Here is a 13,324-nt window from a genome sequence, read left to right as displayed (position 1 = left end):
CCGCGCCACAAGCCCGCGGCACCTACGATTGGACGGGAGGAAGGCGGGCTGCCACGCAGGTGCCTCCACTTCCGGCCCGGGAGCAATTAATTTGTGGTCTTTCCCAAAGGTGGATGGAGAGGCCGGCGACCTCGGCCCCTGTCGCTACTGCTGCTCTGCCCTCCACTCAGCGCTGCTCTGGGGTTTCGCGGCTGGGTCACCGGGGACGTCCCTCGGACAGGGCCCTCGGCCCCTGCCATGGATGAAGGCAGTTCCCGCATCCGCCGGCGGGTGTCTGTCCGCAAAAGGAACCGTCCCAGCCTAGAGATCCTTCTTGCCGCCCCCACCGCGGACGAGCTCAAGCCGGGCGATGACGAGAAGGCGGAGGAGGAGGAGGAGGAGGAGGAGATGGGGGCTGGAAGCCCGCGACGGAAAACTGTGGGCGTGCAACCGGTCGAGGTACAGCCCCGTCAAATTGCCCCGAGTTCCTCGCCCCATGTCCCACCTTAGGGGCCGCGGTGCACACCCGGGTCTCCTACTGCGCATGCCCACTGAGGAGTGGGGGGGCCAGCTGTGGAAGGCATGGCATTTGAAACTAACATTTTGACAGCGTCCTTCTCGGGTGCAAACAGTGGACCAGCTATCTACTAGGCTTCGTGTGCTCACCTCAGTTTTGTTATTATTGTTAATTCTCACTTGTGAGGCCTTGCCTTATTATCCCCGTTTTTATGTAGATGTGAAACGCAGACCCTCGACACGTAAAAGTTGTTCACGCAGCAAGTAAGTGGCTTGACTGAGACGCAAAGGCAGACTTCGAAGTTACTGCTGCTTCTGCTGTACCAATAAAACCTACCAGTTATGAAGAGCAGACGAATTATATGCTGCGTGCTTTCTTAAGCTAGTTACATTCACAACACAAATCAGGCCCCAGAGGTTAAGAAATGACACTTCTGGCTCAAAGTCCTGTGTTTTTAATCACGCCACTATTGCTGCCTCCAAGTTTACATCTCTTCTGTTTAGTAGACCACTGTAGGTGGTGCATACTCTCCCTCTCAGTTCCAAATTCCTAGGGACAATCTTGGAGTGTCCAGGAGTACAAGCATGATTTTGTTGAAGGCCAGTCTCTAGATTAGAGACTGGGAGGGGAGGGATAGTGCAGTATCAGAACTTCCAGTCAGACGACATCCCAGTAGATGTCTACCAGTCTTGCTACCGACCACTTGAAGGATTTAGCGTTGGCTTAAGGATTAGGATCCCAGCATCATCATGCACCAAGAGTGCAGTTTAGGCAAGTCACTTACCCTCTCTAGGCCTCCATTGCTCTATCTGTAAAATGGGATGATAATATCTATTTCACAGGGTGATTTACATTTAGTTCTGTGATCCATATGTGACCATCCTCTATAACAAAAGCCCAGCGACCAAAACAGTGGAATGACCAGAATGACCAGAGTCCAGAATGACCACGGCCCCTCACCCCAGCTGGCCACCCCCCAGCGAGCAGTTAGGGCCAATCAGGCAGGCAGGCAGAGTGGTTGGAGGCAACCAGGCAGGCAGAGGTGGTTAGGGGCGATCAGGCAGGCAGGCAAGTGGTTAGGGGCCAGCAGTCCCAGATTGCACGAGAGTGTAGGCCGGGCTGAGGGGACCCCCCACTTCCATGCACGAATTTCGTGCACCGAACCTCTAGTTTAATTATATACTTGGTTTAGCCCTAGGCCGGAACTTTTATTCTTACTAAAGCTAGAATTGACCATAAATATTTTTGTTTTCTTTCCAGAATAATGATAGTGAAGAGGACATGTTTGGTGACTATGATAGCTTTGCTGAAAATTCTCTTATAGCTCAAGTTGATGACCTGGAACAAAAATATATGCAACTTCCTGAAAATAAGAAGCATGATACAGACCTTGCCACTGAAGATCTTTGTTCAGAAAACATCAGACATAACCAACTCAGCATTACTACTATAGGCAGCTTTACTGAATTAAAAACAGATGAGCACACAGAGAATCAGAGCGGGCATGAAGATATCTCTATTGAACCTGGAGCTGATCTTTTGTATGAATTGCCTTCTTCACAGGTTTTATACTTTGAAAATTTGCAGAACTCTTCAAATGAATTGGGCAATCAGTCTACTAAAGAGAGGGATTGGAACTCATCCTCTCACAAGACTGTGAGTGAGGAATTGCCCCAAAATAGCATAGAGCAACGCCAACAAAATGATGAATTATCTTCTAACGTCAGAACTAGTTCAGATGTGAATAGGAGAAAAAGTCTTAAAGATCATCTGAAAAGTGCCATGACTGTCAATGCAAAGGCCCAAATGCCAATATTTTCTAGGACTAAACAGCTCAAGGAGACTCACCTGTCCGAAGAAATTAATGTTGCTAAGAAAGCAATTGAGTCATCATCAGATGATGTTGGTCCCTTTTATTCATTACCCAGCAAAGTGAGAGACCTTTATGTTCAGTTCAAAGGAATTGAAAAATTATATGGTAATGCATTTTGCTGGAATGAAAAAAATTTTGCCACCATTACCATAGTATTAGTGCAAGTCAATAGAAAGGAGATCCTTCCATGGTCATATAGTGCATCTTACAAACAAATCAAAGTATCAATCCTCTCTCAACCTATCCTAATTGTGCTACTGCTGAACCTCTTTCCTTCCCTTGTGATCACACTTCTCAAACTTATTCTTGCTGTCTCCCTTTCCTCACCTCAAATAATTTCCAACCCACTCCAACTCTGGGTTCTGTATGCTCACTTAAGATATAATGACTAGGTTGTCTAAACCCAATAATACCTTTAGATATTTGCTTTCCTGACTTGTAAGTAGCTTGCCTGACACAATTGACCAGATCCTTTTTGAAACACTTGTTGATTTCTTGACATTCCACTCTTGTTTTGTTTTTCTAACTCTCTAGCTGCTCCTCATTTTTCTTAGCTGGTTCTTCCTTGGCTGGCTCTGTCTTCTCTACCAAAACTTGTTGAATTCCTTTGACTAGTGAGATTTCTTGAGTGAAAGTTAGGACTGATTAAAACTAAACATCTTTAAAGATGGCTGAAAAGACTTAAGTGCAAAGAATATTAATAATATCTCATAATGTTTTTAAAAAATCCTGAATTCTTGCCTATATTTCAAATATGTGTTTAGACAAAGAAGGTACAGTTGCTGCCATCCTGGAAGATTAGCCTATCAACCAATCACTGCATAAGTATTTCTGAATCTCCTATGTTAGTGTCTTAAGAACCATATAACAACATGGTTTCTCTTCTCAGGGAGAAGACAATTAGGTTCAAGTAGTAGGACTACAGGAAAAAAAAGTCTAATATAAGACTATAAGAGTCTAATAAATCCTAAATTGTGAGATTTGTAGTTAAGAGCTAATGGTGTGTATTGCTCATAAAGGATATATTAACTTCCCTTTGCTTTTCTCCTAGCACCTTGTCCTTTGTTTAATCTGCATTTCCTACCAGCATGAGTACCCTGAGGACAGGGCTCTATCTAATTCACCTTTTTCTTATATAACTAGCACTATACCTGGTACATCCTGGTAGGTTCTCAACTGCTGGGGGTTGTCAGCCTATTTATTCTGGCCCTGTCACTATAAACCTCAACTTTATACTGAGCCTTAGTTTCTGATCTATTAAAAAGGGATGATGATGATAATAAAAGTAATTGTTTTGCAGGTTACATTCTGTGTGAAGGACATGCCAAATTAAACATTGATGATTATCAGTAATTATATTAGTAGCTTTAAAATATGAACTTTAGTAAATAACTTTTTAAATCTTTTTATTAGTAAATTTAGCATAATGAAATGACCAATTTAAAAAATAATTATGTGTTCTAAAGCAGTGATTCTCAAAGTGGAGTTCTTAGACCCCAGCATCAGCATTACCTATAAACTTGAAATGTGCATTCAGGACCCAGCCCGACCTCCTGAATCAACCTCTGGGGGCAAGTCTGACAGTCTGCTTTAATAAGCCCTCCTGGTTATTCTGATGTGCCTAAAGTTTAAGAACCACTGAGCTAGAGAACCTCAACTTTATACAGGGGCTGGCAAAAATAGATTTACAGTTGTAATACAAATCCTATATAATAAAAGGCAAATCGACCGAACAGCGGAACGACAGGTTGCTATGATGTGCACTGGCCACCAGGGGGCAGACAATCAATGCAGGAGCTGACCCACAGGGGGAGCGCCACTTAGCCAGAAATTGGGCTCACAGCTGGCGAGTGCAGAGGCAGTGGTGTGAGCCTCTCCTGCCTCCGTGGCAGCACTAAGGATGTTGGACATCCCCTGAGGGCTCCCGGACTATAAGAGGGTGCAGGCCAGGCTGGGGGATCCCCCCCCCTCAAGTGCACTATTTTTGTGCACCAAGCCTCTAGTAATACAATCTATACCAGTGATGGCAAACCTATGACACGCGTGTCAGATGACACGCGTGTCAGAGGTGACACACGAACTCATTTTTTTGGTTGATTTTTCTTTGTTAAATGGCATTTAAATATATAAAACAAATACCAAAAATATAAGTCTTTGTTTTACTATGGTTGCAAATATCAAAAAATTTCTATATGTGACACAGCACCAGAGTTAAGTTAGGGTTTTTCAAAATGCTGACACGCCGAGCTCAAAAGGTTCGCCATCACTGATCTATACTAATAAAAGGGTAATACGCTAATTAGACCGGACATCTTCTGGATGTCCTTCCGGACAAAGCCATGGTGGCAGGGGCTGAGGCAGAGGCGTTTAGGGGCAATCAGTCTGTCAGGAGCGGTTAGGGGCAATCAGGCCAGCAGGCAGGTGAGCGGTTAGAAGCTAGCGGTCCCAGATAGCGAGAGGGATATACTGGCAGTCGGACATCCCCTGAGGGGTCCCGGATTGGAAAGGGTGCAGGCCGGGCTGAGGGACCCCCTCTCCCCCATGCATGAATTTCGTGCACTGAGCCTCTAGTAATTTATAAATGATAATGCAAGAATAATCTGTTTTGTGCACTCAAAACAACCTACTTTTGCACATCCCATAGTGTAGTGGTTGCTTTTTTATCATGGAATTATATGCTTGATATATTTTGCATAAATATTGAGAACTAAGTTAATATAAAGGTTTTTTTTATTTTAAATTCTCACCTGAGGATATGTTTTTTAATTGAGAGAGAGAGGGAGAGAGAAACATTGATCAATTGCCTCCTGAAGACACCTGACCAAGGATGGAACCTGCAACCTAGGTATGTGTCCTGACTAGGACTCAGACCACAACCTTTTGGTGTAGGGCACGATGTTCCAACCAACTGAGCCACCGGGCTGCAGTATAATTTACTTTTATAATATTTGAAGGTAAAGAATATTCCTAAATATTTATGATTTTGTTCATTTTATACTTTAAAAATCTGAGTTGGATAAAATGTAGCTACGGTCAAGTTGTATTATTGCACACAAACATCTGCAGTTTGGTAACTAATGGGTAATACCAGTCTGACTTTAAAAAAAAAAAATTTAATATTGCATTTAAGTAGTTAAGGACTTTTGAAAAATTGTAAATCTTTTTTCCTGAAAAATTTTAAAGTAAAAAAGGTACATAGTTATTTGCAAATTTTTGAGAATCACCAAAAATGCACAATAAGTCATCTGTAATTGCCATTCATGTATAACTTTTTAATACCTTTGTAATATATCCTGTTAATCATTTTTAAATTTAACCATCTATTCCCTCATTTTCAAGATGCAAAGAATTACATTATATAATTGTGCAAAATTCATTCAGCCTTTGTCCCCCCAATGTCTTTTTTTGTTATATGTAAACAATGCCATGATGAGCATCCTGCACATAATCTTTATATGCCCCTTTATTTCTATGGGTGTAGAGTTCTAGAAGTATTACTAGTAATACTACTAGATCAAAAACAACGTGCAATTTTATTTTTGATACTGCTAAATTGCTTTCCAAAAATATTGTAGTAGTTTATGCTCTCATAAACCATACTTTGCTCAGCTGGATTTTATATTAGTGGCCCTTTTACTTATTTTTGCCAACCCAGTAGGTAACAATTAAACATCTTTTTATGTATTTATTAGTCATTTGCATTTCTCCCTACAGTGAAATGTCTTGAATATCTTTTCCCATTTTTCTAGTGATAAAACACTGGTGCACGGTCTGAAAACTTCTGATGATCCACATTGTTAAATTATCCTACAAAGTAGTTATACTAGTTTCCACACCATGTTTTGGATCTGACATGATACTTTTCATGAATGCTACCTTGCTAAGTTGTGGAAACGTTAGGTGTGCCAATTAATAATCCATCTTTCATGGTTTAAACTACCAGTTTAAACTGGTATTCAGGCCATTCAAAGTTCAGCTCCGCATGAGAGCTAAATAGTCCTTGGTTTGTACAAAACCGCATACATTTTTTTTTTCCTTCTCCTATTTCTCTAAGATGGTGTTTGGATGAATGAAAAAGGGAAACTTAGTCTCCTTGCAGAACGTAAGAGGAAAGCCTTAGGATTCACACAGATTGTGTACTGTCCTCTGATGTCCCAGATGATGCCTTTTGTCCACCAGGCACTGCCTGCCATGCTGGGATCTTAGACCTAAGTTTGCAGCTGGCAAGTAGGAGAACTAGATGCCCATCCCATTGACCAGGACTGAATTAGAATTAGACTCACTGGCTGTGCACATCACACATTGGGGATTTTTGACAGTTAACATTGGTATAGTTACACTTACCATTATAAGAAAATTGCTACACAAGGTCGGATTTGATATTTTCTTCTTAGAAAACTTTCTAAGATTGAGACTGTATTAAGGGAAAATAATGCTTTTGTTTTAATTCCACAGAATGGCAACATACTTGCTTAACCTTGACTTCTGTGCAAGAAAGAAAAAATTTAATATATTCCTTGCCAACTAGTGGTGGAAAAACCCTCGTGGCTGAGATTTTAATGCTACAAGAACTGCTTTGCCGGCGCAAAGACGTTTTAATGATCCTACCATATGTGGCAATTGTCCAAGAAAAGGTGCAATTTTTTTTTAACAAGTGGTATTTGCTAATGCTATTTTAACATTAAGTAACTTTTTATTGACTGAAAAGAGATTTCTATTGATGATGAGGAACTAATATTTTTAGAATGTTAAAAGCAGTATGGAGTACTGGACTGAATATCTTTTCTGATCTAAACTGGTGGATTCAACTTCATTATAAATGTTCTATTGATATTTAGCTTGCTTTCAATTATTTTATCAAAATAAATGAGTTACTCTGATTTTTTAACATCAGAAGACAATTGAAATTTATTTTCTCATTTATTATGTAGTTTAAAACTTGTATTCATTTTGCAAATAGCAACATTAATTGGGATTTTTTTTTTATATGCAGCACTGCACAAATTTGCATGTCATCCTTGCACGGGGGCCATGCTAATTTTTTCTGTATTGTTCCAGTTTTAATATAACTGCTGCCAAAGTGAGCACAATTGTGACATTTCTTAGATGTTTATGTCTTATCTGTGACCTTTTTCCCATTGATTGGTATCAAACACAATTTTAGATTTTTTTAAATCTCCATGAGTACTTAATAATTAAAGTCCTTATTTATCTGTTTCATTTGTTTACTTTAACATTCTAGATTTCAGGTTTGTCAAGCTTTGGTATAGAACTGGGTTTCTTTGTTGAAGAATATGCCGGAAGCAAAGGAAAATTTCCTCCAATTAAAAGAAGGGAAAAGAAATCACTATACATTGCCACTATTGAAAAAGGACATGGTCTGGTCAACTCCTTGATTGAAACTGGAAGGATTAGCAGTCTGGGTCTGGTTGTTGTAGATGAGGTGAGTTGCTACTTTTGTAATTTATCAACATTTTTGTTATACTAACAGTTATTAATATGTGGATCCACTTAGCACCTTATGAGAATAAATAATTTGTTTTAATAGATAGACAGTACAGATGAAAACATTTCATGCTTGATAATCTTAAATTCAGTTTTGTGTCAAGTGTTTCTTAAAGAGTGAATATATGCGTGTATGTGTATATTCAATTTTATAATAGTTCTTATGAATTCCAGATGTGTCAAGATGTTGTCCCCAAACCTCATTAACTTAAAAATCAGTGAAATAATGCATATGTACTCTAGTTGCTATATCTAAAATGCTTAAGAGTTATAAAGCAAAGATTACTTTGTTTCATATAATATGTGCATATTTTATATAGGCATGATATCCAGATTTACTTTTCTCCCTTTTTTTAAAAAAATCTCAAGTTGCACATGATTGCTGAAGGAAGCCGTGGGGCTGTACTGGAAATGACCCTAGCAAAAATCCTCTACACTAGTAGTAAGTATTTTTTCAAATGTGGTTACTAATTGATTTATGATCAAGAGATCTATAAAAGACTTATTTCTATTGCTAGCGAAATTACGTAGCCTAGAGTAAGATACGTAAGCTTTCTGCCTTAGATTATGATTTCTAAGGTATGCGTATAGATTTTTGTTGGAAGAATTGATGAATGAGGATAATTGTTAAGATAAATGAAAGTAACATGTGAGGACATCCCTGTCATTATCTTTCATTTGCTAGCTATGTGTGCATAAGCAGATGACTCAACCTCTCTGTTTCTTCATCTGTAAAATGGGGATAGTAATGGTACTGACCGGATGGGATTGTTGTGAGGATTGAGTTAGCACATGTGAAGCATTCAGCAGTGCTTAGCACACAGCACTCAACAAGAGTTGCTGCTGTCTCCACCTTCAGTATCATCATCATACCAATAATGCAGCATATTCCAGTAGTAACTTTAATGAGCTCTTTTGCAACATCAGATAGTCTTCAAATGTACATGAAATATTTATTCTAAAGGTCTTCTCTACTATTTAATGATATGCTATTGCAATAGCGTAGCTTCTATATGCAAAAATTATTAATTGTAAAGGTCAAACTTTAGAATTATTTTAAAAAATTTTAATAGCAATGGTATTTAGTAGTAGACATATTGTAGCACTTTATAATCATTCATTAAAAAAAATATTTATTGAGTACATGCCAGGCACTATTTTTTTTTTAAAAAAATATATTTTATTGATTTTTTACAGAGAGGAAAGGAGAGAGAGAGTTAGAAACATCGATGAGAGAGAATCATCGATCAGCTGCCTCCTGCACATCTCCCACTGGGGATATGCCTGCAACCCAGGTACATGCCCTTGACCGGAATCGAACCTGGGACCTCTCAGTCCGCAGGCCGACGCTCTATCCACTGAGCCAAACCGGTTTCGGCGCCAGGCACTATTTTAAGTGCTAAGGATACAATAGTGAATAAAACAAAGTCTCTGCCTTCATCAAACATACTTTAATGAAAGGGAAATAACAATAAGCAGATAAACAAGAAAACATGGTGTGTGAAAGCATAACAAGTTCTATAGGAAAATATAAAGCAGAGAAAGAGAAGAGAATGATCACCTACTTGTCAAATCTAGTGTACACTGACTGTTCTTGTCTCAATTTTACTTCAGCAGTTGACTGTTTATCATTCTTTTTTCCTTTGAGTGCTGCCACATCATTCTCTTTTGGTTTTCCTACCATTTCTGTGTAAGTGGGAGCCTGTGTTAGCATGGAAAGATAGCATAGCATAATGGCTGAGGACAAACTCTGGAACTAGGTTCAAATTCTGGCTCTTTTTTTTTTTTAATCTTTATTGTTGAAAGTATTAGAGATGTTCTCTTTTTTCCCCCATTAACCCTTTCTAGCCTACCCCCACCCCAGACCTTCACCACACTATTGTCTGTGACCATGGGTTATGCTTATATGCATACAAGTGCTTTGGTTAATCTCTTCCCGCCCATCCACCCATCTCCGCCTGAATTCTGGCTCTTTTAACTACATACATGACCTTGGGCAAGCTATAGTAACTGTGCCTCTGTTTCCTTATGCCTCAAAAATGGATGATAGTAATAGAACCTTCTCACTGAATTGCTGTAAAGATGGAATGAGGCCGAAACCGGTTTGGCTCAGTGGATAGAGCGTCGGCCTGCGGACTGAAAGGTCCCAGGTTCGATTCCGGTCAAGGGCATGTACGTTGGTTGCAGGCACATCCCCAGTGGGGGATGTGCAGGAGGCAGCTGATCGATGTTTCTCTCTCATCGATGTTTCTAACTATCTATCTCTCTCTCTTCCTCTCAGTAACAAATCAAAAAAAAATTTATAAAAAAAAAAAAAAAAAAAAGATGGAATGAGTTATCTTTGTAAAGCATCTAGCATAGTACCTGTGCATAATGGACATGTGTTTACTATCTATCTATAATAATAAAAGCATAATATGCTAATTAGACTGGACAGCCAAATGACCTTCTGGATGTCCTTCTGGACGACCTTCTGGAAAAAGCCAGGGCTGCGAGGGCCAAGTCGCCTTGCATGAATTTCATGCATCAGGCCTCTAGTATATATAAAAGCCTAAGCAACTGAACAACCGGAATGACCAACCAGTTGCTATGATGCACACTGACCACCAGGGGGCAGACACTCAATGCAGGAGCTGCCCCCTGGTGGTCAGTGCGCTCCCACAGCCAACCTCCCGTGGCGGGCCAACCTTCCACAGCCCCTCCCCCTGGCCATCCAACCTCCCGCAGCCCCTTCCCCCTGCAGACCAACCTCCTGTGGCCCAGATCGGCCAGATTGCAGATCAAGCCGAGGGACCCCACCCGTGCATGAATTCATGCACTGGGCCTCTAGTTGATATATATTTGTCTTTCTATCACCAGTGCCTTATACTTAATAGATAATTAAATGTGATGAACCTCTTTAGTTTTTCCTTCTTGGGACACCTCATTCTGAGCATGTTTATTATTACATTGGTGTTACCATAGATTCATCTTAGGCTCTTCTCTTATTCCCTTCTTCATACAGTTTCTGCTAATTCTCATCCACACTCATGACTTCAAGTGCTTCCTGTGTGGTGATGGCTCCCCCTCTGTATTTCCAGCTTATGGCTCTCTTCTGCGTAATATCATCTGCCAGCTGGACGCTTCTACTTGAAAATCCTGTGAACAGCTCAGATTCACCATGTCTAAGTCTAACTCGTTTCCTTCACACCCATTCTTCAGTCTGAATTTTTTGCCGCTATTTGTCAGCCAGCCAGCCAAGCCAGAATCTTACAGTCTTCACTCTTGTACATTCTGTCAGCAACCAAATCTTATCTGGTCCATCTCATCAATATATTTTTAAGTTCTCTCCCTCCTGTCCTTTACTACTAAATCTTTAGCTCAATGCCTCATTCTTTCTTGCTTAGATTACCACAGAAAGCTCTCTCATCTGCCTTCAGCCTTGATCACTGCCATATCCCGCACCAAATCCATCTTCTCTAGTGCAGTTAGAATGATATTTCCCAAATGCAAATCCTATTAGTTTATTTTACTGTTTACAGTCCTTCATAGCTTCCCTTTGTTTCTACATAAATCCCAAATTTCTTAGCACAACCTTTCATTGATTTGGCCACATGTTCACCTCTTCAGTTTCATAGTCTACCCTGAGGGAGTAGGAAGGGGCAACATTCCTCTTTCAGATACTACTTTGTGTGGTAAAATTCAAGACAGAACACAACAGCAATGAAGAAGCATTTGCTAAGAAGACTTCTTTGGGTTTTGTGGGGTTTTTTTTATTCAATAGCTAGTCTGTGGAAAGCAGCAATTTTGAGCTGCCCAGGAAGTCATGCAGCTTTATGAGTTGCACTCCACCTTTATTTTAAAGTAAAGTTAATCCAATAGCAAGATCGCATAAAGAACTTTTCATGTGGCATGAGTTCATCCCCCATTCAGTCCTGCATCCTACACTGTACATCTGTAGACAGCCAAACCTGTGGAACCTGTCATAACTCTTCATAATGACGGCCCAGACAGTCATCAACATGCATTTTTATACTCATTTTTGTTGTTTAGAAGTCTTAATAAAGATCCTACTTCTTGATACGGAAAGCGTTTCATTCTTTGATTGACAGATTAATAATCTGGTAATATATTTGTGTTTTTCTTACCTTCCCCCACCCCTTTCCCAAATCACTTAGGAAAAATTTAGAACTAAAAAAGGTTGCTAAAATTACTGTTATGATATAATAAATAATAAAAATTTTTCAGTACTTTAGTGTTTTTGTTTTTTTAGAAACAACTCAAATTATTGGTATGAGTGCAACTTTGAACAATGTTGAAGACCTGCAAGAATTCCTTCAAGCAGAATATTACACCAGTCAGTTCAGGCCAGTATGTACCTGAAGTTTGCGCTGTAGTTATGTATCATCTTACTTAGAAACAAAAGTAGCTATTGTACCAAATAAAAAAATTCTATAGAGTAATGAAGGGCCATAATTCCACTCACTATGGCTATATGCTAGTAAGAATTTATAGAGAATGTAAACTCTGGGGTCAGGGATCTTGGCTTGGGTCACAACTGTATCTGCAGCACCTGGAATAGTGACTGGCATAAATATTCAATGAATGAATATTTATTGAATGAAAATTTCCAGACACATTCTATTTGTCTACTTCTTATTCTATAAGGTAAAAATTTTCACTCAGTCAAAATTTAGTAATTTATGTTTTGAACTATAGCACAGTAAAAAAGTTATCTTAAAAGTTAAAATATTTACACTTGGTGGTTATAATGCTTTTAAAATAAATCTAGGTTTCACATAGATTTAAATTTAAACTCTCCAGTAATAGTATTCCCAAAATGCTTGACGAAAGTAAATAAATGTATCTGTCTGCAGTTCTAGTGTGCATGTTCTGTCTCTAAATGGGTTTTCAGAAAATGATTTTTAAGAATCACCGAATTTTAATTTGAAAGTTGATGTTTTTATATTTGCATCACAAAAGAAAAATTTAAAAGATATTTCATCACCTTAATTGTCAAATTAGGTGCTTTTCTTTTGAACATGCAATGAAATATGTTTACAAACTTTTTGTCTACAAATACTTAAAAATAATGTGGCAGTTAGATTGAAAACTGATGACTAATGAAACAGAAAATTTTAAATCTTGAGAAATAACTCCTTAATAAAAGATAGAGTGTGAACATTTAACTCATTTGTACTTCTTGTGAAAAATAAGGAAGTGTTTGGTTTCTGTTTAGACGTGTAGCTATTCAAATCAAAAGTATATTTTAAGGATATTACTCCCTAATTTTACTTACGAGCAAAAAGAGACTTAAAAAAAAAAGAAATGGTAAAGAAAGTACTTTTAAGTTAAAGCATGTTTTTGTATAAAGACCATAGAAAAGCTAAAATATTTGCATAGGTATTTTTACAACATATTTTACAAAATTTTAACTCTGAAAAAAGGAATTTGTATGTGTCATTAATTGC

At 38.9% G+C, this 13,324-nt stretch overlaps 1 protein-coding gene and 1 non-coding gene across 11 annotated transcripts in view; one reads left to right on the top strand and one right to left on the bottom strand.

Annotated features, from left to right (window-relative positions):
• Positions 1 to 99: 99 nt before the first annotated feature.
• HELQ (helicase, POLQ like) overlaps positions 100 to 13,324 on the top strand; it is a 41,746-nt gene continuing 28,521 nt past the window's right edge. For 7 of the 10 annotated variants that reach the window (XR_004972479.1, XM_036338239.1, XM_036338244.1 and 4 more), the window contains exons 1-6: positions 100 to 438; positions 1,757 to 2,474; positions 6,825 to 7,003; positions 7,612 to 7,812; positions 8,244 to 8,316; positions 12,127 to 12,224. Coding sequence is in view for 8 of the 10 variants with exons in the window: in XM_036338239.1 (XP_036194132.1) it covers positions 238 to 438; positions 1,757 to 2,474; positions 6,825 to 7,003; positions 7,612 to 7,812; positions 8,244 to 8,316; positions 12,127 to 12,224 (1,470 nt within the window). In the remaining 2 variants the exon portion in view is untranslated. Of the gene's footprint in view, positions 439 to 1,756; positions 2,475 to 5,262; positions 5,324 to 6,824; positions 7,004 to 7,611; positions 7,813 to 8,243; positions 8,317 to 12,126; positions 12,238 to 13,324 lie in introns of those variants that run through there. The other 3 variants (XM_036338253.1, XM_036338262.1, XM_036338272.1) reach the window with 3 other exon arrangements.
• On the bottom strand, positions 7,351 to 7,457 carry LOC118661380. Its single transcript, XR_004969316.1, has one exon. It is a non-coding gene; the product is annotated as a U6 spliceosomal RNA (small nuclear RNA).

This window comes from Myotis myotis, unplaced genomic scaffold, assembly GCF_014108235.1.
Source record: "Myotis myotis isolate mMyoMyo1 unplaced genomic scaffold, mMyoMyo1.p scaffold_m19_p_1, whole genome shotgun sequence".
NCBI classification, from domain to species: domain Eukaryota; kingdom Metazoa; phylum Chordata; class Mammalia; order Chiroptera; family Vespertilionidae; genus Myotis; species Myotis myotis.
Note: the sequence above shows the minus strand (reverse complement) of the source record. Positions and strands in the feature narration are given on the sequence as shown.